The sequence below is a fragment of the Oncorhynchus clarkii genome, chromosome 19 (genome assembly GCF_045791955.1).
Source record: "Oncorhynchus clarkii lewisi isolate Uvic-CL-2024 chromosome 19, UVic_Ocla_1.0, whole genome shotgun sequence".
Taxonomy (NCBI): Eukaryota; Metazoa; Chordata; class Actinopteri; order Salmoniformes; family Salmonidae; genus Oncorhynchus; species Oncorhynchus clarkii.
The window spans coordinates 56220784-56247765 of record NC_092165.1 but is presented as its reverse complement, the minus strand read 5'-3'; the positions used below and the strand labels follow the sequence as shown (position 1 = coordinate 56247765).

The 26982-nt window shown below is 42.9% G+C and overlaps 1 protein-coding gene across 6 annotated transcripts in view; it reads right to left on the bottom strand.

Moving 5' to 3' along the window:
- Positions 1-26982, bottom strand: part of LOC139375399 (calcipressin-3-like) — an 85781-nt gene that overhangs the window by 44845 nt on the left and 13954 nt on the right. For 3 of the 6 annotated variants that reach the window (XM_071117151.1, XM_071117144.1, XM_071117145.1), the window contains exon 3: positions 7169-7267. The exons of the other annotated variants lie outside the window; for them this stretch is intronic. In XM_071117151.1, the coding sequence (XP_070973252.1) occupies positions 7169-7267 (99 nt within the window). The remainder of the gene's footprint in view (positions 1-7168; positions 7268-26982) is intronic. 6 annotated transcript variants of the gene reach the window in all.

The following is a 26982-nucleotide window of genomic DNA, read 5'->3' as shown; positions in this document are numbered from 1 at the left end:
GTCGTGCATTTTTGCAGGAAGCAGATTGAAACATATAGAAAATCTCAGCAGAATATTTAATCATTATATAATTTAATCATTATATATCCACCCCAACAAATCAGAAACAACTCCATGCCACTTCTAAAGAAAGCTGAGTATGTATTCACCATTGAGGTATACGCTTACAGCTAAAAGCCTACCCAGGAGTCCTGTTTTTAGTCTCGTTACCAAACATGGTACATCCACAGCTATGCATAATGTAAAGTACTGTAAAACTGTGGATTTACTGTATTTTAGAGAGTAATGGAGATGGAAACCAGGCAAACTGCGCATACATTCATCTTTGTGGATGAAGCTGGATTCAACCTGGCAAAAAAACGCTGCAGGGGAAGAAATGTGATTGGACAGAGAGTGGATGTCTCAGGCCAGAGAAGGACTAACATCACAATGTGTGCAGCACTGTCCAATGATGGTTTGCTGTTACACAAACCACTCATTGGCCCCTTCAATACAGAGAGGCTCATTTATTTTCTGGATGACCTGCATAATCGACATGTGCCAGTGGAGGAGAGGGGCAAGAAACTCCCCTACCTTCGTTGTTGTGTGGGATCATGTGGCATTCCACCACTCTGCTGCAGTCAGACTGGTTTGCTGCACATCCCAGGATGTCAGAAATATTCCTGCCTCCATACTCCCCCTTCCTAAACCCCATAGAGGAGTTTTTCTCTGCATGGAGGTGGAAGGTTTATGGCCACCATCCACATGACCAGATGTCCTTACTGGATGCCATGAATGCAGGGTGTGGAGACACTTCTCCTGAAGACTGACAGGGTTGGATTAGACATTCCAGAAGATTCTTCCCAAGATGCATTGCCAGAGAAGACATAAAATGTGATGTTGATGAGAACTTGTGGCCAAATGCAGGAGAGAGGGAGAACTAGAACCCTCACAGTAGTGTACAGTATGAGTGATTATACTATACATGTTGATGAGAACTAGAACCCTCACAGTACTGTACAGTATGAGTGATTATACTATACATGTTGATGAGAACTAGAACCCTCACAGTAGTGTACAGTATGAGTGATCATACTATACATGTTGATGAGAACTAGAACCCTCACAGTACTGTACAGTATGAGTGATTATACTATACATGTTGATGAGAACTAGAACCCTCACAGTACTGTACAGTATGAGTGATTATACTATACATGTTGATGAGAACTAGAACCCTCACAGTACTGTACAGTATGAGTGATTATATTATACATGTTGATGAGAACTAGAACCCTTACAGTACTGTACAGTATGAGTGATTATACTATACATGTTGAAGAGAACTAGAACCCTCTCAGTACTGTACAGTATGAGTGATTATACTATACATGTTGATGAGAACTAGAACCCTTACAGTACTGTACAGTATGAGTGATTATACTATACATGTTGATGAGAACTAGAACCCTTACAGTACTGTACAGTATGAGTGATTATACTATACATGTTGATGAGAACTAGAACCCTCTCAGTACTGTACAGTATGAGTGATTATACTATACATGTTATTGATTGTTTTATTTTATTATTATTGCAGCCCTGGAATTTTAAGAATTAGTTTCTTGTTTCAACTTTTTATTTTTCACATGTAAATTACTAATCTGCAAAGTGATATAAAAAAATCAAGGCTATTAAAGCAAACTGCTGCATTTCTGATTCATTCTTGTTACATATACTTTAGTACAAGTCAATATTATTTTTCTATTATGAAATACTGATTTTTGTGAAAAATCATTCAGACCTCAAAGAAAAACGTTTATCATTTATGTAATGCTCCCTATTGTTAGTGTTTTTAGGTCAGTGTGTTATGCATGCTTTCTGAATGAGAATTGTTGCGTTATGGTCGATGTTGATGTTATGGTCGAACGAGGTAATTTTGAGACATGTATGACATGTTTTGGTGGTTTGAGTGAGTTTTAGAGGTGAGATTAACTGTTTGTCCAAGATGCATGTTGGTAATGCAGTAATGCAGTGAATTGTTTTGTTGGTAATGCAGACTGTGTGAAGTGTTTTGTTGGTCATGCAGACTGCGTGAAGTGTTTTGTTGGTCATGCAGACTGTGTGAAGTGTTTTGTTGGTCATGCAGACTGTGTGAAGTGTTTTGTTGGTCATGCAGACTGCGTGAAGTGTTTTGTTGGTAATGCAGTAATGCAGTGAAGTGTTTTGTTGGTAATGCAGACTGTGTAGAGTGTTTTGTTGGTAATGCAGTGAAGTGTTTTGGTAATGCAGACTGTGTAGAGTGTTTTGTTGGTAATGCAGTGAAGTGTTTTGTTGGTAATGCAGACTGTGTGAAGAGTTATGTTGGTAATGCAGTAATGCAGTGAAGTGTTTTGTTGGTAATGCAGACTGTGTGAAGTGTTTTGTTGGTAATGCAGTGAAGCGTTTTGTTGGTAATGCAGACTGTGTGAAGAGTTTTGTTGGTAATGCAGTAATGCAGTGAAGTGTTTTGTTGGTAATGCAGACTGTGTGAAGTGTTTTGTTGGTAATGCAGTGAAGTGTTTTGTTGGTAATGCAGACTGTGTGAAGAGTTTTGTTGGTAATGCAGTAATGCAGTGAAGTGTTTTGTTGGTAATGCAGACTGTGTGAAGTGTTTTGTTGGTAATGCAGACTGTGAAGAGTTTTGAAAAAGTGGCTTCAGTATTGACCGATGCTTGTTAGCAATTGAAAAAAACCTGTAATAAATAGAGACACACAGGGAACAGATGAGATGAACCAACGGCAAGCTGCCTGGGAGAGATGAGCTCAATCAGAGCCTTCCCTAACCCCACTAATCTCGTCCCCCCTCCTCCCCCCCTCACCTAATGTCCTCTTGTCCCCAGGACGTGCCAGAAACCAGGATTAGTTCAGATCTATCTGCCATCCTCCCCCAAAGTCAGCCCATTCGCTCCCCTTTCTCTCTCTCCCCCCACAGATGTTTTTGAAGGCTGCACTCAGATCAGTCTCAGTACAGATAAGACCGATCGGGGTAGTAGGATGAGGGGTTGTGGTTTTTCCGATGACATAAAAAATGTGCACTTGCATAACATGCACAACAAACAAGGCAAGCATAAACATAGGCTACTCTGCCAAGAAGTGGGACGTCTGCGTTGCATGATGTTACGCTCATCCTCAGACAAGATGTGCTAGTAGGGTTTTGGGAGTCTGTGGTGAAGAGTTATATGCAGAGCTCAGGTGCTGCAGGGGAGAACGTGGACTTGGAGATGAGCTGCTGTTTATCAAGACAAGGTGGTATGAGCCTGTCTGTTCTGTTTACCTTACCCTTCCCCGTAGGTCAAATACCTTTGGGTGCTTGTCTATACTCTTTCTCTGTGTGTGTGTGTGTGTGTGTGTGTGTGTGTGTGTGTGTGTGTGCGTGCGTGTGTGTGTGTGTGTGTGCGCGCATGTGCGTGTGTGTGCGTGTGTGTGTGCGTGTGTGTGTGCGGCAGGGGTTGGAACCGATCCAGGGAACAGAACAAAAAAAACTAAAAATAACAAACACACAACAACGTGCCTATGCAAAGCCCTCACTCTGTCACTCAGAAATGTATTGCACATTCATACTAAACCTATGACAATGTTTGTATTGGTAGTGGTATGAGTTGGGATTATGCTGGTTCATTGTTTAGCTAGCTAAACAAAACACTCCACTTTGCCAGATGACAACAGTGCATTAAGAAAGGATTCAGACCCCTTCTCTTTTTCCGCATTTTCTTACATTACAGCCTTATTCTAAAATTGATTAAATAAATAAAAATCTTCATCAATCTACACATAGTACCCCACTTTAGCAAATGTATAAAAAATGTAAAACAGAAATACCTAATTTACATTATTATTCAGACCCTTTGCTATGAGACTCGAAATCGAGCTCAGGTGCATCCTGTTTCCATTGATCATACTTGAGATGTTTCTATAACTTCATTGGTAAATTCAAAATTAAATTGAATGGAATAAGTTTGGAATCACCAAGACTCTTCCTAGAGATGGCCGCCCAGCCAAACTTTGCAATCGAGGGAGAAGAGCCTTGGTCAGGGAGGTGACCAAGTACCCGATGGTCACTCTGACAGAGGTCCAGAGTTCCTCTGTGGAGATGGGAGAACCTTCCAGAAGGACAACCATCTCTGCAGCACTCCACCAGGCCTTTATGTTAGAGTGGCCAGAAAGAAGCCACTCCTCGGTAAAAGGTGCATGACAGCCCGCTTGGAGTTTGCCAAAACGCACCTTAAGATTCTCAGACTACAAGATTTTCTGGTCTGATGAAACCAAGATTGAACTCTTTGGCCTGAATGTCAAGCGTCACGTCTGGAAGAAACCTGGCACCATCCCTACGGTGAAGCATGGTGGTGGCAGCATCATGCTGTGGGGACGTTTTTCAGTGGCAGGGACTGGGAGACTAGTCAGGATCGAAGGAAAGATGAACGGAGCAAAGTACAGAGAGATCCTTGATGAAAACCTGCTCCAGAGCACATAGGACCTGGATCGAAGGTTTACCTTCCAACAGGACAATGACCCTAATTACACAGCCAAGACAATGCAGGAGTGGCTTCGGGACATCAATCAATCAAATGTATTTATAAAGCCCTTTTTACATCAGCCAATGTCATAAAGTGCTATACAGAAACCCAGCCTAAAACCCCAAACAGCAAGCAATGCAGGTGTAGAAGCACTGTGGCTAGGAAAAACTCCCTACAAAGGCAGGAACCTAGGAGGAAACCTAGAGAGGAAACAGGCTCTGAGGGGTGGCCAGTCCTCTTCTGACATGTCTCCAAATGTCCTTGAGTGGCCCAGCCAGAGCCTGGACTTGAACCCGATCTAACATCTCTGGAGAGACCTAAAAATAACTGTGCAGCGATGCTCTCCATTCAACCTGACAGAGCTTGAGAGGATCTACAGAGAAGAATGTGAGAAACTCCCCAAGACTCGAGGCTGTAATCGCTGCCAAAGGTGCTTCAACAAAGTACTGAGTAAAGGGTCTGAATATTTATGTAAATGTGATATTTAAGTTTTTTGTTTTTAATAAATTTGCAACATTTTCTAAAAACCTGTTTTTGCTTTGTCATTAAGGGCTATTGTGTGTAGATTGACACAATTTTAGAATAATGCTGCAACGTAACAAAATGTGGAAAAAGGTCTGAAGAGGTCTGAAAACTTTCCAAATGCACTGTATGTGACCCATCAAATTAGCCAGGTGTGTCTGGGGGTGATTATGTCCATCTATTGTATTTCGTGAACATGTGTACATGTCTAAACAACAGTGACCCAACCACTTATCTAGACGTATCTGGGGTTGGTTATGGCATTTCCTTCACATGACCCATCAAGTTAGACCAGTGTGTCAGGTACTGTATACGTCATCTCATAATTATGAAATATTTTCATCTGGACACTTCCTGTTTTTGATATTGCTGTTATGCAAGAAACCATTTCACTGTAGCGTTTACACCTTTTGTATGCAAAACACCTTTTTTTGTATCTTGTGACAAATAAACATAGATTTTATTTGATATAGTGTGTCCAGAGACAGTAATGTGAAGAACATGACCTGCATAATAGCGCGATTAAGAAATTATGGAGAGAGATGATTCATTTGAGAATTGATTAACTTTTTCAATGCTAGTTAAGGATACTATAGTTATTACATTTCACATTCTATTTTTTTTTTTTACTACAAAAAGGTAAGAAGTGTTGTTATTTTAATTATGGTGCTGCTCTGCACACACAATCTTGTTAGCTAGCTAGTTAGTTAGCTCTGGTCCAACGTTAAGCCAACTCTCAGAAGTTGAGACATTCAAAATTCCTTCATAGAAGCCAATCCTCCTCTGTAGGTTTAATTATGCCCAGCACTTTAAGCCAAGTATCCTCCTCCACTATTTCTCTCTCTCTCCCTATCAGCAAAATGTCAGTCGCATCTCATGCCATACACTTGTCTGTCCAATGCATGTAAATAACTATTATAGCTTGCCTGCTCCATAGCAAGATGCTCTATCGGTACTGTTTGGTGAAATGATTTAATGTCGAGCTAAAAAAAATATATATATATATTTCAGAGGTTTAAAAAGGGAAAGAAAGAAATGATATTAGCCATTACTTTTGGGGGATTCCAACCAGTTTGGAACTTTATGTTGCTGGTCGCAACAGTGGAACTGAATGGAAAAAATAAATGCTTCTGTTCAGAATTAAATTATTGGAAAATAATTTAGGTTTTCCGACCCCTGGTGTGCAGACATGTGCACAATGTTTATGTTTTCTGAGAACATGGCAGCATTACCTTGTACTTTGACTCATAGTATAGGATCTCTGTTCAGACTGATTAACTGTACTAAGGAAAGACTTAGGATAACGGAATCTTAATAAGTTATTGTTCTGGTACGGCATGTTCTGGGCTCTGTGCTGTACAACAGGCTACAATGGATGGCAAATGGCCTCAATCCACAATGACAGTCTGTGGATAGGAAACATGTGGCTAAGGAATTTTAAAGGCTTCAGTGGGTAAGCCATGGCTTTGACCACCATCTGTGTGGCATTTAAAGTAAACACTGGCACTTTCTAATGTCAAGGCTTTAGGCATCTCAGTACCATCTGCCTCCATGACTGTTGTATTCGATGCATGCGCTCTTATGTATCTGGCAGACCTGCAATGCTGAAAGGGAGGTCAGACTGTGACACTGCGTGTAAACTGCTCCTCACTTCTGTTCTGTGCTCTTCCACATGTTCAATTCAACAACCCCCCCTCCTATAAACCCCCTGCATTTAAGAATGTAACTTGCATAGGCCTACTAAAATTGACCAGTGATGCGACAGCAAGATGTCGTCTATAGCGCATACAGTAAAAACAAAAGTCTGCCCCCCATCTCCCCCTCTCGTCCACACTTCAGCAAACCCACAAACGTCAATCAATGGCACCGAGGGCATCCATGCGCATTCAGGGCGTGCATTTTGATGAGTTGCGGTTTCATTGATAAAAAAAAACCAAGGGTGAACGTAAGCAAGACAGGCACTTTGGGACATGCAGAAAAAACGGGTCTTTGCTACTTCGGAGTATGAACAGACAAAAAAGGAAGAAATATTCAAAGTTTTTTCACAAACAGACAAAAATTCTGAAATATTCAACGTGCGGTTTAATGATACTGTAACGTCATAGGCCTACCTGCAGCTTGTCGGACGTAAACACCTCTGTGTCTACCTCGCAGGCGATGATGGTCACCATCTCCAGTTTCATATTTATAGATGGCATTCCCTTTCGTAGCTGAGAGAAAAGATAAATAAAATAAATTATTTCGTTCGGTCCTTGTCTGCTTCAGAGAAAGCGCAGTCGCAGCCTCGCAGGTGATTGTAACTCCAATGGGTTCGCTTCGGATGAGGTGGTATCCTCACAGTTTGGGTGCGCTATTTGAAGTGAGTGATGCTGCAGCAGAAAACTCGCTCTCCCCGCTCCAACACAGAGCGGCGGTCAGAAACATTCTCGAGTGCACCAACCAGCGCGCGTTCGGGCACAACATTGACGTCATTATCAGCCTCGTTTGTTCATTTGCGATGCTGTTGGTCGGAGCACTGCAGCTTGTAGAGCTACACTTCGGTTCTGTTATTTATTTTTTCTTCTCATTTAGCCCATGAACATAACTGCGACAATAGCTCTGAAATGATGAATTCTAGGCCTACTTCTAACCCAGTAACACTAATCAGAACGGCCTATAATGAAGTCCACAAAAAATATCCTGGAATAGAATTTCACTATTGTCTTGGTTTCATAAATGCAGCTTTTTTGTCTTTCTTCAGAAACGGAATGCACCATCTAATGTTTTACTCTATGCTAGTAAGTTTGAGTCTGTTCCATTTAAATACTTTTCCATGTAGGACTATTCTGTTATTGAAATATCAGAGTTACTTCAATAAGTAAAAAACAATCCAGACAAATCCAGTATAGCCTGCTAATTTACTGTATAACGTAGTGGACATTGCAGAAGCAGCCTGTGGTGTAGTATCTACAGTAAACACAGTTGTCATATCTCCCTTACTAGTTCAGCCTTATCCGATTGGTCCAAACTTCCAACAGGCTTCAGCATTGCATAACCTCACACTCATCAACTCTGGCACAAGCTCTCAGTTTCATCATTCACTAGCTAAGACAATAAGCCACGATGAGTAGGCAATGGGCTGGACGAAGCAGCGGGCTATTTCTGTCTGTCTGTGTGTCATGTCATTCATCACAGGGTACATTGTCCCGAGACAGACATTCAGATAGACAACCACATGAGCCAGATATAATGCTCTGTAACTATAGGGTGGCTCAATCTGGTTCTGACAGGCCTGAGGCAATGGGGGGTCTCTGTGAGGGTGTGAATAGACTAAGGCATTTTCTGTGCACTCCTCTAGTTTTCTTCCTCCTCATTTCAAATTCTCTCAGTTAGTCAGCATTTTCAAAACCCATCTTAAAATGTAATTGGAATAAAAACCCATCATCTACCCCCCTTTAATCATGTGATCTTTCAGAGGTGTATATGCTCCTTGCAAATCTGTGAATGTGAATATTCTGGGTGTCCTGGATATTCAAACTTCTTTCCCCCTCACCAGATCCCTGATTGATGGCAGGTAGCCTAGTGGTTAGAGTGTTGGACTGGTAACGAAAGGTTAGAAGATTGAATCCCCGAACCGACAAGGTAAAAATCTGTCGTTCTGCCCCTGAACAAGGCAGTTAACCCACTGTTCCTAGGCTGTCGTTGAAAATAAGAACATGTTCTTAACTGACTTGCCTAGTTAAATAAAGGTTTAAAAAAAATACAAATAAAAAATTGATAGGGAATCTAAAATGGGGACATTACTAGATGATTGACTCATAACATGTTACTTCAGACCACAGAAGTACACAGATATTAAAGAACTGTTGCTAAATTGACTGTACCATCACAAAAATCCACTTTATGTAAAACATAATGGACATTTGCAATCCCAAAGTCATGGTTGTGTGTGGGAACATGAAACCAGGGTAGTAGACCATCGATTTGATCTGGTTTGAGCCTGCACATACAGAGGGGACACCCACTAACCCACAATGACACGCAACAACACCGTCAAACCTTCAGGATACACACGTGAGACTCACACACCAGAAAACAAACCTCTCCACATCTGACATGAGACATAACAGTCATGTGTCGTTTTGGTTGTCGAGCTGCAAGGGGCAAGGGCTCTAGGGGGGAGGGAATGGGGGTCAGTATGAGCCCTGGGCATTGTGCATGTGTACACAGCAGGCATGCAGGCAGTAGCTGCATCAAAACACACACACACACACACACACACACACACACACACACACACACACACACACACACACACACACACACACACACACACACACACACACACACACACACACACACACACATACATACATACATACACCCCCCCCCCCTCCACACACACACTATTCCTGAGCCTTCCCAGCGATGGAGGCTGCCAGTGCCCCACCACCTCACTCGGCCCTGCCCAGCCACCCCCTGGCGCCACTGCAGCTGCCGTAATCTAGGCCAAGCTATTTATAAAGCAAATCGGCCATGTACAGGCGAAGGGAGCCAGGGAAAACCGAGAGAGAGGAGAGAGTGTGGAGAGCGAGGGAAAGGAAATGAGAGAACAATTATGAAGAGAGAAGTGAGAGAAAAAACAGAGCGATAGAGAAGAGAGTGACAGAGAGAGAAGAGAGTGAGAGAGAGTAGAGAGAGAGAATAGTGACAGAGAGAAAGAACACAGAGCGAAGGAGAAGAGAGTGATGGAGAGAGAGAAGAGAGAGAGAGGGGAGAAAGAGACAGAAGGGGGAGAAAGCAAAAATGAGAAAGAGAGAGCGAGAACAAGAGAAGCCAGGTGGAGGACAGCAGGTATAGAGATTGATAACGCAGTGCAGGAGGAGACCTGGACGAGAGCACAGCGCAGAAAGACTCTGACTAGGAAGAGACCTAGACGAGAGCACAGCCCAGAAACACTCTGACCCGGAAGAGACCTAGACGAGAGCACAGCCCAGAAAGACTCTGACCAGGAAGAGACCTGGACGAGAGCACAGCCCAGAAAGACTCTGACCAGGAAGAGACCTAGACGAGAGCACAGCCCAGAAAGACTCTGACCAGGAAGAGACCTAGACGAGAGCACAGCCCAGCAAGACTCTGACCAGGAAGAGACCTAGACGAGAGCACAGCCCAGTAAGACTCTGACCAGGAAGAGACCTAGACGAGAGCACAGCCCAGCAAGACTCTGACCAGGAAGAGACCTAGACGAGAGCACAGCCCAGTAAGACTCTGACCAGGAAGAGACCTAGACGAGAGCACAGCCCAGCAAGACTCTGACCAGGAAGAGACCTGGACGAGAGCACAGCCCATAAAGACTCTGACCAAATGATAGGAAGAGACCAAGGAATATACTTTAAAATGCACTAGCGCACGTATCGTAGGAAAGATTTTGGTTATGGTACAATAGGACAATAGGAGGTTCTTCTCGTCGATATCAGTTCTTATGTTGAATGAGGAGCATATTTAATCAATAGTCTAATATTGTTTTATTGTAATGTACCGGTGATAGGTGAGAATTGTCTGTTAATTGAATGATTAGAATATTCTGCCCTGAAACATATAATTGTATGGAATTGATTAGAATGTATAAAATCATAATCAATAAATGTGTAGTCTTAGTCAGAATTAGGGTAAAAAAATGTCTTTATGGTATTTTAAACACAGACTGTCTGAGCTTGGTGCCGACCTGACGATTGGAGATTGGGAGAGAACAGGGAGTACGTGTCAAGAACAAGGTCACAAAGCTCTGGCGGCTGGGTAGCAGGACATGTGTGTGCGTCTGTTTGTGTGTGTGTGCGTGTGGCTGTGTGGCTGTGTGGGTGTGAGAAGTCAGTATAAAATGAATTGTTTTGTATTCTTGACGGTAGAACGTTCCGTGAATAAACCTTTTTGACTATTTAGCTGGGCCTCTGTCTGTTTCATTCGACCAGCATCTTACACATTCTGGTTTGCAGACTGAGTAATATAATTAAATTGGGTGATGTACCTGGAGAACATAATTCTCTTATCAACCGGTCAAAAGTTTGGACCTACTAATTCAAGGGTTTTTCTTAGCTTTGACTATTTTCTACATTGTAGAATAATAGTGAAGACATCAAAACTATGAAATAACACATTTGGAATCATGAAGTAACCCAAAAAAGTGTTAAACAAATCAAAATATATTTTAGATTTGAGATTCTTCAAAGTAGCCACCCTTTGCCTTGATGACAGCTTTGTCCACTTCACTTCTAATGTTTTTCCAACAGTCTTGAAGGAGTTCCCACATATGCTGAGCACTTGTTGGGTGCTTTTCCTTCACTCTGCTGTCCAACTCATCTCAAACCATCTCAATTCAGTTGAGGTCGGTGGATTGTGGAGGCTAGGTCATCTGATGCATCACTTCATCACTTTCCTTACTGGTCAAATAACTATTGCACAGCCTGAGATGTGTTGGGTCATTGTCCTGTTGAAAAAAAAAAAATAGTCCCGCTAAGCGCAAATCAGATGGGATGGAGTATCGCTGCAGAATGTAGTGGTAGCCGTGCTGGTTAAGTGTGCCTTGAATTCTAAATAAATCACAGACCTTGTCATCAGCAATGCACCTCCCCCACACCATCACACCTTCTCCTCCATGTGTAACAGGTCTGGGTGTAGCTTGTGCAGAGGAGTCAGGCACAGGACAGCAGAGATGAGTAATAAAAGTAACTTAACTCAAAATGACCAAACACATGTAGTAATACTAAGCCCACACAATAGGACCGAAACACATGAAACAAACACGCACAAAAACCATGGGGAAAACAGAGGGTTAAATAATGAACATGTAATTGGGGAATTGAAAAACAAAACTAATGTAAAACAAAAACAAAACAAATGGAAAATAAAAAGTGGATCGGCGATGGCTAGAAGGCCGGTAGTGTCGACCGCCGAACATCGCCTGAACAAGTAGAGGGACTGACTTCGGCGGAAGTCGTGACACCATGCTTCACGGTGGGAACCACACATGCGGAGATCATCCGTTCACCTACTCTGCGTCTCACAAAGACATGGCGGTTGGAACCACAAATCTCAAAGTTGGACTCCTCAGACCAAAGGACAGATTTCCACCAGTCTAATGTCCATTGTCATTGGCCCAAACAAGTCTCTTCTTCTTATTGGTGTCCTTTAATAGTGGTTTCTTTGCAGCAATTCGACCATGAAGGCGTGATTCACACAGTCAGAACAGTTAATGTTGATGTCTGTTACTTGAACTCTGTGAAGCATTTATTTGGGCTGCAATTTCTGAGGCTGGTAACTCTAATTAACTTATCCTCTGCAGCAGAGGTAACTCTGGGTCTTCGTTTCCTGTGGCGGTCCTCATGAGAGACAGTTTCATCATAGCACTTAATGGGTTTTCCGACTGCACTTGAAGAAACTTTCTAAGTTCTTGAAATTTTCCGGATTGACTGACCTTCATGTCTTAAAGTAATGATGGACTGTCGTTTCTCTTTGCTTATTTGAGCTGTTCTTGCCATATTATAGACTTGGTCTTTTACCAAATAGGGCTATCTTCTTTATACCACACCTACCTTGTCACAACACAACTGATTGGCTCAAACGCATGTGTAGAGAAAGACAGCACAGCATTGAAGTCAGCACAGCTTTGAAGTCAGCACAGCGTTGAAGACAGCACAGCGTTGAAGACAGCACAGCGTTGAAGACCACACAGAATTGAAGACAGCACAGTGTTCCGAGACTAAGTGTGCTATTTTCACCAGGCAAAGAAACAGAGAGAGAAGGAGCGTTATTGTTGTTTACGGAAATCACAGACTGAATGAAGGGATGGAACTTTGCTCAAGTATAGAAAGTGTTCCCATTTCTTCATCTCTCTCTCTCTCTCTCTCGCTGTTTTTAACAATGCCATTAAGAGATACAGTATCTAGATAACAAGCCATGGGAATAAAAGTAATACCTTTAAAGAAAACGTGCGAGAGAGTTAATGACTAGGACGAAATGGAGGACGGATGAAAAAGAGATGGAGAGCCTCCCGAGTGGCGCGTTGCTTGAGGTGTCACTACAGATCCGGGTTCGATCCTAGGCTGTGTCACAGCCGGCTGTGACCGGGAGACCCATGATGCGGCGCACAATTGGCCCAGCGTCATCCGGATTAGGGGAGGGTTTGGCCGGCCGGGATTTCCTTGTACCACCGCGCTCTAGCGACTCCTTGTGACGGGCCGTTCTCCATGCTGGACAGTATTTCCTCCGACACATTGGTGCGGCTGACTTCCGGGTTAAGCGAGCAGTGTATCAAGAAGCAGTGCGGTTTGGCAGGGTTCTGTTTCGGATGACGCACGGCTCTACCCCGAGTCCATAGGGGAGTTGCAGCGATGGGACAAGACTGTATCTACCAATTGGGTAAAAGTACATAAAATATATATATTTTTTAAGAGATGGAGAGCAAGTAAGGACAAGAGAGGGATACAGACCGTGATATGTGTAGAAAAAGAGATGGAAAGAGAGAGAGTAATACATTGACTTGTTATTCTCCAGCAAGACTCCCACCTGACAAATTGCAAGCACCCTCAAAAGCATAAGCCTGTTGTCGATATATCCTTTCTCCAAAGGGCACAAGAGAAGTGTACTTTAAATGTCACACGCTCCTTCTTTAATAACAACAACCTGCACAATACTTTGGAGGTCAAACCATGGCAGACTTCCCAACACAATACTTCTAACCACTGCCAGACAAATTTACGATGTAAGTAAAACTACAAGCTATTGACACTGAAAATGCACCCTGTGTTGATTCTTTTCATTACTCATGCTCAGCCGAGATACACACCATTCAGCAGCTAGCCTAGCGGTTAAGAGCGTTGGGCCAGTAGCCAAAAGGTTGCTGGTTCGAATCCCTGAGCCGGAAAGGTGGACAATTCTGCTGTTCTGCCCTTGAGCAACTCAGTTAACCCCCAACCACAACTGCTCCCTGGGTTCCGATGATGTCAATTAAGGCCACACCTCTCTGATTCAGAGGGGTTGGGTTAAATGCGGAAGACACATTTCGGTTGAATGCATTCAGTTGTGCAACTGACTAGGCATCCTCCTTTGCCCTACATATTGAAGTACATTCATCTGCTGCAGATCGTGAATGCCAAAAAATAGCACAGTACAACAAACATAGAATGTTGCCTGTTTTAATTGAATGTTGTACAGTAATGTAACTAACTACAACATATTATAACACTAGATAATAGGAACGATGTCATCTGGCCTCCCTGATTTATTACTAGATTATGATATTGTACGGTCATTATTATCGATCAAGGCAATCCATGATATTTCATTTGTCACATCAATAATCCTATAAACATTACGTTGCTTAAATTGAAAAGGTCTGATGGGGGAAAAGCACTTGGGTTGCTATATTCTTAATTTTGATAGCAGTGTAGTGTCAGCCATCACCTGATGGCTGCTTCTGGATGTCGAGATTAGATATTAGCCATTACATAACCATGGGCTTGACTGAGGCAGGCTCACCTCACCAAAGAGATTAGCCATTACATAACCATGGGCTTGACTGAGGCAGGCTCACCTCACCAAAGAGATTAGCCATTACATAACCATGGACTTGACCCAGAGGCAGGCTCACCAAAGAGATTAGCCATTACATAACCATGGGCTTGACTGAGGCAGGCTCACCTCACCAAAGAGATTAGCCATTACATAACCATGGGCTTGACTGAGGCAGGCTCACCTCACCAAAGAGATTAGCCATTACATAACCATGGACTTGACTGAGGCAGGCTCACCTCACCAAAGAGATTAGCCATTACATAACCATGGGCTTGACCCAGATGCAGGCTCACCTCACCAAAGAGATTAGCCATTACATAACCATGGACTTGACCCAGATGCAGGCTCACCTCAACAAAGAGATTAGCCATTACATAACCATGGACTTGACCCAGAGGCAGGCTCACCTCACCAAAGAGATTAGCCATTACATAACCATGGACTTGACCCAGATGCAGGCTCACCTCACCAAAGAGATTAGCCATTACATAACCATGGACTTGACCCAGATGCAGGCTCACCTCACCAAAGAGATTAGCCATTACATAACCATGGACTTGACCCAGATGCAGGCTCACCTCACCAAAGAGATTAGCCATTACATAACCATGGACTTGACCCAGATGCAGGCTCACCTCAACAAAGAGATTAGGCATTACATAACCATGGACTTGACCCAGATGCAGGCTCACCTCAACAAAGAGATTAGGCATTACATAACCATGGACTTGACCCAGAGGCAGGCTCACCTCACCAAAGAGATTAGCCATTACATAACCATGGACTTGACCCAGATGCAGGCTCACCTCACCAAAGAGATTAGCCATTACATAACCATGGACTTGACCCAGATGCAGGCTCACCTCACCAAAGAGATTAGCCATTACATAACCATGGACTTGACCCAGAGGCAGGCTCACCTCACCAAAGAGATTAGCCATTACATAACCATGGACTTGACCCAGATGCAGGCTCACCTCAACAAAGAGATTAGCCATTACATAACCATGGACTTGACCCAGATGCAGGCTCACCTCAACAAAGAGATTAGCCATTACATAACCATGGACTTGACCCAGAGGCAGGCTCACCTCACCAAAGGCTTACAGAAGACCGCAGGAGGGCTGGAAGATGGATGCAATCTGCGCTGCATCATGGGTAACCTTAGGGCTGGGCGGTATAATGTATTTTACAATATACCTGTATTGATGTACGGACCGGTTTAGGATTTTAATTTACCTCCTATAATGGTATTTGAATGTTTGGTTTATTAAATGTGATATGCCATGACTAACGTCCATTTTTATAGTTTACTTTGCTACTTGAGTCATCTCTGTCTCGCTCTCTCTCCATGCCGCTTTCCAAAGATTTAGCCCCACCCCCTGACACTCAAGGAGCACATTTGTTGTTCCTTGACCACGAGACACTTGCATTCAGTCTGCATGATCAATGCAGCACATGCAACATGTTAATGACAACGATGCAGTTTTCACTTTGCTTCTTAATATACAGTGCATTCAGAAAGTATTCAGACCCCTTGACATTTTCCACATTTTGTTACGTTACAGCTTTATTCTAAAATGATTTTTTTTAAATTGACACACATTACCCCATAATAACAAAGCAAAAACAGGTTTTTAGACATTTTTGCTCATTTATTCAATATAAAAAACCTTAAAAATCACATTTAAATAAGTATACAGACCCTTTACTCAGTACTTTGTTAAAGCACCTTCGGCAGCGATTACAGCCGCAAGTCATCTTGGCTATGAAGCTACAGGCTTGGCACACCTATATTTGGGTAGTTCCTCCCATTTGCTGCACAGCTATTTTCAGGTCTCTCCAGAGATGTTCGATCGGGTTCAAGTCTGGGGTCTGGCTGGGCCACTCAAGGACATTCAGAGACCTTTTCCGAAGCCATTCCTGCGTTGTCTTGGCTGTGTGCTTAGAGTCATTGTCCTGTTGCAGGGTGAACCTTCGCCCCAGTCTGAGGTCCTGAGCGGTACCCTTCCTCAGATCTGTTCCTCAACACAATCCAGTCTCCGACCTCTACAGACAATTCTTTTGACCTCATGGCTTGGTTTTTGCTCTGACAGAACTATCAATTGTGGGAACTTATACAGACAGGTGTGTGCCTTTCCACAAAATGTCCAATCAATTGAATTTACCACAGAATGACTCCAATCAAATGAAAACAGGATGCACCTGAGCTCAATTTCGAGTCTCATAGTAAAAGTCTGAATACTTATGTAAATATGGTATTTCTGTTTAAAGAAATATTTAATACATTTGCTAAATGTTTTAAAAAAAACATGTTTTCACTTTGTCATTATGGGGAGTTGTGTTAGATTGATGAGGCAAATGTTTTATTTAATACATTTTAGAATAAGGCTATAATGTAACACAATGTGGAAAAGGTAAAGGAGTCTCAATACTTACCTAATGCACTGTAAATACACTAGTGTTCTATAATTACACTATTAGACTGTTATTTGTTACATCTGCAAACAGCTGGTTTGTATTTTTATAGCAACTTGGGCATAAATCTTGTTAGCTGCTAATGCTAATTGCTAGCTCACTAATAAAAAGTACTGAGTCAGCACAAACATAATTAGCTAAAGAGCCTGATAATACCAGTGATGGTGTAGACCTACACTACCGGTCAAAAGTTTTAGAACATCTAATCATTCAAGGGCTTTTCTGTATTTTTTAAAACTATTTTCTACATTGTAGAATAATAGTGAAGACATCAAAACTATGAAATGTTTTATTATTTTTATTTCAACTTTATTTAACCAGGTGGGCCAGTTGAGAAGAAGTTCTCATTTACAACTGCGACCTGACCAAGATAAAGCATAGCAGTTAGCTGCTATGCTTTAATATATAACACATATGGAATCATGTAGTAACCAAAAAGTGTTAAACAAATCAAAATATATTTGAGATTCTTCAAACAGCCACCCTTTGCCTTGATAACAGCTTTGCACACTCTTGGCATTCTCTCAACCAGCTTCACCTGGAATGCTTTTCCAACTGTCTTGAATGAGTTCCCACATATGCTGAGCACTTGTTGGCTGCTTTTCTTTCACTCTATGGTCCAAGTCATCCCAAACCATCTCAATTTGCTTGAGGTTGGGGGATTGCGGAGGCCAGGTCATCTGATGAAGCTCTCCATCCATCATTCTCCTTCTTGGTAAAATAGCCCTTACACAGCCTGGAGGTGTGTTGGATCATTGTCCTGTTGAAAAACAAATGATAGTCCCACTAAACCACATGGGATGGAGAATTCTAAATAAATCACAGACAGTGTCACCAGCAAAGCACCCCCACACCATATCACCTCATCCTCTTTGCTTTACAGTGGGAAATACACATGTGGAGATCATCCGTTCACCCACACGAGTCTCACAAAGACACAGAGGTTGGAACCCAAAATCTCCAATTTGGACTCCAGACCTAATGTCCGCTGCTCGTGTTCCTTGGCTCAAGAAAGTATCTTCTTATTATTGATGTCCTTTAGTAGTGTTTTCTTTGCAGCAATTCAACCATGAAGGCCTGATTCACACAGTCTCCTCTGAACAGTTGATGTTGAGCTGTGTCTGTTACTTGAACTCCGTGAAGAATTTATTTGGGCTGCAATTTCTGAGGCTGGTAACTCTAATTAACTTATCCTCTGCAGCAGAGGTAACTCTGGGTCTTCCATTCCTGTGGCGGTGAGTTGACTCTTCACATGGGATGATTTCACTGAACAACACAAGAAAGAGAACATCAAAAGATCCCCAATGATCCATTGCATCTCCCAAAAACGTTTTCAACATACATCTGGAAAATAATAGTCTAGAAACTAAAGCTTTGGTTGTCTTCCTCTCAGGCTTCCCATGTCTTCTCCTTGGACTTCCTCAATGTCCACCTCTAGAACATCACACTCTGAGGCCTCATTTTCACTGTCACTTTGCTACCTTGTTGAGGATAGCTCGTTGTCAGGCTCAAAAAGCTTAAAATTTGTCCAGATGGCCACACATTTTTCAACCCTTGTATTGGTCAGCCTGTTGTGTGCTTTGGTGTGTGTGTTCCCAAACAAGGACCAGTTGCGCTCTGATGCGGAGGAGGATGGCGGCAACAGGGGAAAGAGCCTCAGATCCACAAAGTCCCTTCCACCAGGTGGCTGATGAGATATGTTGGCACGACTGCCATATTGCATCTCCATCCCAAAGCCCTTGCATGGAAGTGTACTTTACCAGACTTCCAAGAACCTTGCCCTCGTCCAGGCCAAGGTGGCGAGACATGGTAGTGATGACACCATAGGCCTTGTTGATCTCTGCACCAGACAGGATGCTCTTGCCAGCATACTTAGGGTCCAGCATGTATGCTGTGGTGTGTATGGGCTTCAGGCAGAAGCCTTCACGCTTTTTGATTTATTTCAGAACTGCAGTTTCCTCTGCTTGGAGCAACATTGAAGTGGGCAGGGCAGTATGGATTTCTTCTCTTACATTTGCAAACAGAATCTGAACAGCAAACAGGAAGGCATTGTCTCCCTCAATCCATGCAATGGCTACTGCTATAGGTTTCAGGAGTTTCAGGCTGCTTACCACTCTCTCCCAAAATACATCATCCAGGAGGATCCTCTTGATGGGGCTGTCCATATCGCAGACTGTGATATGGCCATTTCTTGGAGAGACTCCTTCCCCTCCAGGAGACTGTCAAACATGATGACAACACCTCCCCAACGGGTGTTGCTGGGCAGCTTCAATGTGGTGCTCTTATTCTTCTCACTTTGTTTGGTGAGGTAGATTGCTGCTATAACTTGGACCCTTCACATACCTAACCATTTCCTTGGCTCTCTTGTAGAGTGTATCCATTGTTTTCAGTGCCATGATGTCCTTGAGGAGCAGATTCAATGAAAGAGCAGCAAAGCCAGTGGGTGTGATGTGAGGGTAGGACTCCTCAATTTTAGACCAAGCAACCTTCATGTTCGCAGAATTGTCTGTCACCAGTGCAAATACCTTCTGTGGTCCAAGGTCATTGATGACTGCCTTCAGCTCATCTGCAATGTAGAGACAGGTGTGTCTGTTATCCCTTGTGTCTGTGCTCTTGTAGAATACTGGTTGAGGGGTGGAGATGATGTAGTTAATTATTCCTTGCCCAGGAACATTCGACCACCCATCAGAGATGATTGCAATACAGTCTGCTTTCTCTATGACTTGCTTGACCTTCACTTGAACTCTGTTGAACTCTGCATCCAGCAAATGAGTAGATAAAGCATGTCTGGTTGGAGGGGTGTATGCTGGGCGAAGAACATTCATAAATCTCTTCCAATACATATTGTCTGTGAGCATCAGAGGTGGACCAGTTGCATACACAGCTCGAGCAAGAGCATTTCTCTGACTACGTTCCTCCATTGAGTAAAAAAAAACTCTGATTTAATACAATTCCATGCATAGATAAATAATTAAGCAGTTAGATTAAACAGATCCTTTGTAAGATAAATGTTTTAAAATGAAACATGTTTGGAAACATGTGAATTAACACTCCTTAGTTAGCAGGCTCAAGCTAGCTAAAACCTACATGGTGGCAAAAACGAACTAGCAGACATTGTTAACAAGTAAAAATGATTTATACACATTTTGCTGTAGGCTACTATTTACTAGTTAACATAAAATCATGTATGTCATTTAAAATATATTCACCCCAGCCAGTATTGTAATCAAAACTTACCAGAAAGCATGTAGTCCTTGGCTCAATAGCATCTCATCAGTGTGCAAGATCTTGAGACTCAGCTGTACATGTGATGGAAGAGTGCACTGCACATGTGATGGAAGAATGCACTGCGCATGCAGAGGGTTGCAATTCCATTGAATTGGGGATAGTTTAACCAAAATATGACATAAGACCTAGAATTAGCTTATGTGTATCACACAAAAAGCTTCAATTTTATAAGCTAACTTTTTTTTATTAATTTAAGCAAAATTCCCCAAATTCCCAGGCTTAACTTCCCATGGAAAATTTCTGGAAAAATTCCAGAAATTTACCGGAATGTTTCCGACCCTTTGCAACCCTAGTCACAACACACCTGATTGGCTCAACCGCATTAAGAAATTTCACAAATGAACTTTTAACAAGACTCACCTGTTAATTTAAATGCATTCCAGGTGACTACCTCATCAAGCTGGTTGAGAGAATGGCAAGAGTTTGCAAAGCTGTCATCAAGGCAAAGGGTGGCTCTTTGAAGAATCTCAAATATAATATATATTTTCATTTGTTAAACACTTTTTTGGTTAATACATGATTCCATATGTGTTATTTCATAGTTTTGATGTCTTCACTATTATTCTACAATGTAGAAAATAGTAAAAATAAAGAAAAACCCTTGAATTAGTAGGTGTTCTAAAACTTTGACCGGTAGTGTACATTGACATTTTGTTTGTGCAAAAGTATCTAATAAATCAAAGAGGAATACGCAAACCAAGAATATGTTAGCTACATGAAGAAGCTAAGAGAACACATTCACTGTAGCTAAAGATTATAAGGTCCCCTAGGAAACACTTATCAACACGTTGGTTCCTACCCTGTCACAATAACTCCTCTCTGGCATTTTAATTTGTTGTCATGTCAAACAACACTGTATTCAAAGTGCCCACTATTATGTTCTAACTATAGAATTAGAATAATCGTTTTATTTCCATGATTTCAATAGTTCACCTAAGTGTTTTGCTCTAAATCGCAAGTCAAATAGCAATTGCAATATTGGTTAAAAATAAGGTTTGCCCATATCGTGCCGCCCTGCGTGGCAGGCAGTGTGGAAATTATCTCAAATTAGTGCAGGAAATGCAGAAATTCTTGAAAATGATTTTAAAAAAATGTGGGTTGAAGTTGCATTGAACAGTATAAAACAATCAGAATGGAGAAAGACCCATTGAAATCACTTATAATGTATGTGTTGCCACCCTAGGGCCATGAACTACTCACAAAACACATTTATAACCTTTATTATTCAAAAACATAAAATACTCTCAAAGACCACCTAATTTTAAAAAACATATTGTGATATGATATTTGTCCATATCGCCCAGCCCTAGATGACCTTCAGCCAACTGCACACCCTCCCGCACGTTCCCCCTCTGGGACAGAGTCCCAAAAATAGACGGACAACTTAACACATGCAGCACAGTAGCTCTCTCTCTCCACAATCCCCTCTATCCTTCTGTCTGGTGTCACCTCACTGTTCTCGATACAAACAAACACACTGGCCACGACACTAGTCTCTGCTCTATATGGCTCTGCTGCTCACATAGCTGCGGGAAGTAGTTTGGGGGTGGGGGTGCTGCGTAGATTCTGTAAACATTTATATATTTTTAACTGTATCTTCAATGGGGGTGCTGAAAAAATATTATTGCCCGTGCTACAGACGCTATACCGGTCCATTAATGCAGCCCTATTAAAGGCACTACTTTTGTGAATGAAAAAAATAATAACAATAATCATATAAATAAAATAAATATATATACTGTACAGTGGGGCAAAAAAGTATTTAGTCAGCCACCGATTGTGCAAGTTCTCCCACTTAAAAGGATGAGAGAGGCCTGTAATTTTCATCATAGGTACACTTCAACAATGACAGACAAATTGAGAAAAAAAATCCAGAAAATCACATTGTAGGATTTTTAATACCCAAGCTATGGGTATTGATCATATTCCATCCTCTATTAGAAAAGGGGACCGTCTGAAACAGCTAAACCAAAGGGAAAGTCTTTGGATTTACAAACTGCAGGCCACTAAATACCCTGGTTTAAATGAAGACATGGATTTACAAACTACAGGCCACTAAATACCCTAATTTAAATGAAGATATGGATTTACAAACTACAGGCCACTAAATACTCTGGTTTAAATGAAGATATGGATTTACAAACTACAGGCCACTAAATATCCTGGTTTAAATGAAGATATGGATTTACAAACTACAGGCCACTAAATATCCTGGTTTAAATGAAGATGTGGATTTACAAACTACAGGCCACTAAATACCCTGGTTTAAATGAAGATATGGATTTACAAACTACAGGCCACTAAATACCCTGGTTTAAATGAAGATATGGATTTCTCACCCTTCCTGTAGGGTCGTGGTGGGTCCATTTGCAGTCATCTAGTGGACATTTTGCTCAATTGCCTTTAGTTATGTTTAGACTGTTGTTGTTCATGTTTTGCTGTGCTCCAGGGTTCTATGGAATATATTCCTTTCTTATTCTTGACACTTCTCCCAGTCATATTTAAGGTTAGAACTACCTTTCTAAGTGTTCTGATACTTCTAGCTTGGAGTTGTATTTTTATGATAACATAGCTGCAGTATTTCACCTTTTAATGTGTATGGTATTGCTTACTAGGTGTGTCCAATCAATTGTGTAACCACTCCCTCTTCCAATTAGGGCTGATTGGAAAAGCTGTTCAAAAGAGGACATTGTATTATTTCTTTGTACTCCCTGACGAAGGCCATGCAGCCGAAACACGTCAGATTTTTTCAACTTTGTTTCTATTGAACATGCCATACAAATAAAGGCATTTTAATTAATTATATGAAGAGTGCCTTGGTCCTCCTTTCTTTTTGATGACCAATTCACCCCTTTTACTAAAGAGCCCCTTCTGTCTACCAAAATGTACTATTGTGTACCTTAGTAGCGTGTCCCTTCCTCCTCTTTCTACAAATTAAAATGAATAGTTGATCCTTTTTGGTTTATTGAGAAGACATTGAAAATAAAATCACCTTTTTCAAATATTGTATTGGAATTTCAGTTTACTCCCTGAATTGACTGACTTTACTTAGAATAGACGCCAACCCTGACATAATGAGGAGCTGACCCCAACCCTGATGTAGTGAGTAGCTGATCCCAACCCTGACGTAATGAGCTGACCCCAACCCTGACATAATGAGGAGCTGACCCCAACCCTGATGTAGTGAGTAGCTGATCCCAACCCTGACGTAATGAGCTGACCCCAACCCTGACATAATGAGGAGCTGACCCCAACCCTGATGTAGTGAGTAGCTGATCCCAACCCTGACGTAATGAGCTGACCCCAACCCTGACATAATGAGGAGCTGACCCCAACCCTGATGTAGTGAGTAGCTGATCCCAACCCTGACGTAATGAGCTGACACCAACCCTGACATAATGAGGAGCTGACCCCAACCCTGACGTAGTGAGCTGACCCAAACCCTGACGTAGTGAGCTGACCCAAACCCTGACGTAGTGAGCTGACCCCAACCCTGACGTAGTGAGCTGACCCCAACCCTGACGTAGTGAGCTGACCCCAACCCTGATGTAGTGAGCTGACCCCAACCCTGATGTAGTGAGCTGACCCCAACCCTGACGTAGTGAGCTGACCCCAACCCTGACGTAGTGAGGATCTGACCCCAACCCTGATGTAGTGAGCTGACCCCAACCCTGATGTAGTGAGCTGACCCCAACCCTGACGTAGTGAACTGACCCCAACCCTGACGTAGTGAGTAGCTGACCCCAACCCTGATGTAGTGAACTGACCCCAACCCTGACGTAGTGAGTAGCTGACCCCAACCCTGATGTAATGAGGAGCTGACCCCAACCCTGACGTAGTGAGCTGACCCCAACCCTGATGTAATGAGGAGCTGACCCCAACCCTGATGTAATGAGTAGCTGACCCCAACACTGATGTAGTGAGTAGCTGACCCCAATCCTGACGTAATGAGTAGCTGACCCCAACCCTGGCGTAGTGAGCTGACCCCAACCCTGATGTAGTGAGTAGCTGACCCCAACCCTGACGTAGTGAGCTGACCCCAACCATGATGTAGTGAGCTGACCCCAACCCTGACGTAGTGAGTAGCTGACCCCAACCCTGACGTAGTGAGTAGCTGACCCCAACCCTGACGTAGTGAGCTGACCCCAACCCTGATGTAGTGAGCTGACCCCAACCCTGATGTAGTGAGTAGTTGACCCCAACCCTGACGTAATGAGTAGCTGACCCCAACCCTGATGTAATGAGGAGCTGACCCCAACCCTGATGTAGTGAGTAGCTGACCCCAACCCTGATGTAGTGAGTAGTTCACTCCAACCCTGACGTAGTGAGTAGCTGACCCCAACCCTGACGTAGTGAGCTGACCCCAACCCTGACGTAGTGAGCTGACCCCAACCCTGATGTAGTGAGTAGTTCACTCCAACCCTGATGTAGTGAGTAGCTGACCCCAACCCTGACGTAGTGAGCTGACCCCAACCCTGACGTAGTGAGCTGACCCCAACCCTGATGTAGTGAGTAGTTCACTCCAACCCTGATGTAGTGAGTAGCTGACCCCAACCCTGATGTAATGAGTAGTTCACTCCAACCCTGATGTAATGAGTAGTTCACTCCAACCCTGACGTAGTGAGTAGCTGACCCCAACCCTGACGTAGTGAGCTGACCCCAACCCTGATGTAGTGAGCTGACCCCAACCCTGATGTAGTGAGTAGCTGACCCCAACCCTGACGTAATGAGTAGCTGACCCCAACCCTGATGTAATGAGGAGCTGACCCCAACCCTGATGTAGTGAGTAGCTGACCCCAACACTGATGTAGTGAGTAGTTCACTCCAACCCTGATGTAGTGAGTAGTTCACTCCAACCCTGACGTAGTGAGTAGCTGACCCCAACCCTGACGTAATGAGTAGCTGACCCCAACCCTGATGTAATGAGGATCTGACCCCAACCCTGATGTAGTGAGTAGCTGACCCCAACACTGATGTAGTGAGTAGTTCACTCCAACACTGACGTAGTGAGCTGACCCCAACCCTGATGTAGTGAGTAGCTGACCCCAACACTGATGTAGTGAGTAGTTCACTCCAACCCTGACGTAGTGAGCTGACCCCAACCCTGATGTAGTGAGTAGCTGACCCCAACCCTGATGTAGTGAGTAGCTGACCCCAACCCTGATGTAGTGAGTAGCTGACCCCAACCCTGATGTAATGAGTAGCTGACCCCAACACTGATGTAGTGAGTAGTTCACTCCAACCCTGATGTAGTGAGTAGTTCACTCCAACCCTGATGTAGTGAGTAGTTCACTCCAACCCTGATGTAGTGAGTAGTTCACTCCAACCCTGATGTAGTGAGTAGTTCACTCCAACCCTGACGTAGTGAGTAGTTCACTCCAACCCTGACGTAGTGAGTTGCTGATCCCAACACTGATGTAATGAGCTGAGGTTTACATTCCACAGTGCACAATGGCAATACAATGCCATCATGGTAATGATGTTCTCTGATTATAGTTAAAGGGATACTTCAAGATTTTGGCAATGAGCATGCTAGCAGATACCCATAGACTTTCAGTCATTGCACTAACGCTAGTTAGCATTGGCTTGTGAAACTACCTCTAACTTCCTTTATAATGGACACAGAGAGATAAAAATGGTATCCACAAGTTCATCTGACTCTGGGGAGTTAATCTTGCCAAAATCCCGAAGTGTCCCTTTAAACTTCATATAATTACTTTAGATTAGGATTTTCCTGGTGTTCAAAGCACTTTACATATTGCGGGGTTACTAAGAATGGACTTTTCCCTGCACTACCGATGCTTCACTACTGTTCCATGGTAGTGCTGCATGTCTGCACCACAAAAAGCATTGTGCTATTGTTTTGTGACAGGGGGTCTTCCTGAATCACCATAGACAGTGAAAGTAGCCTACAAGTATTGCTCCTGCCAGCAGCACTGAAAGCATCTCTGAAAGTCTCTGAATCGGGCGGTCTTAATAGCCTTCCTGACCTTGTCCCTAAACCACTCCACCGCCACCCTTCCTTCTCTCTCGTTACTAACTGAATACTCCCTCACACATATTCTGATACGACATTGGATCGAACCCGGATCTGTAGTGACGCCTCAAGCACTGCAGTGCCTTAGACCGATGCGCCACTCGGGAGGTCCCGGTAGTTACTATTCTGATACCAAATGGTACTTCCAAATAATGTTGAATCCTTTCAGGTAAGTACCAGATAGCATTCATTGTTACCACAAAGTTTCTTAGTTAATACCATGTAAATACAAGGAAGGTACCAGCTTTAACCGGGCTGTAAAATGAAGTATTAGCACAAGGCTGTTACTCCATAACGACGGGATGAAAGACTGGTCCTCAACTGGCAGCTTCATTAAATAGTACCCGCAAAACACCAGGCTCAACGATGCTGGGCCATCTAGGCTGAGTTCCTCTGTCTAGTGTCTGTGTTCTTTGCCTATCTTAATCTTTTCTTTTTATTGGCCAGTCTGAGATTTTGGCTTTTTCTTTGAAACTGCCTAGAAGGCCAGCATCCCGGAGTTGCCTCTTCACAGTTGAAGTTGAGACTGGTGTTTTGCTGGTACTATTTAATGAAACTGCCAGTTGAGGACTG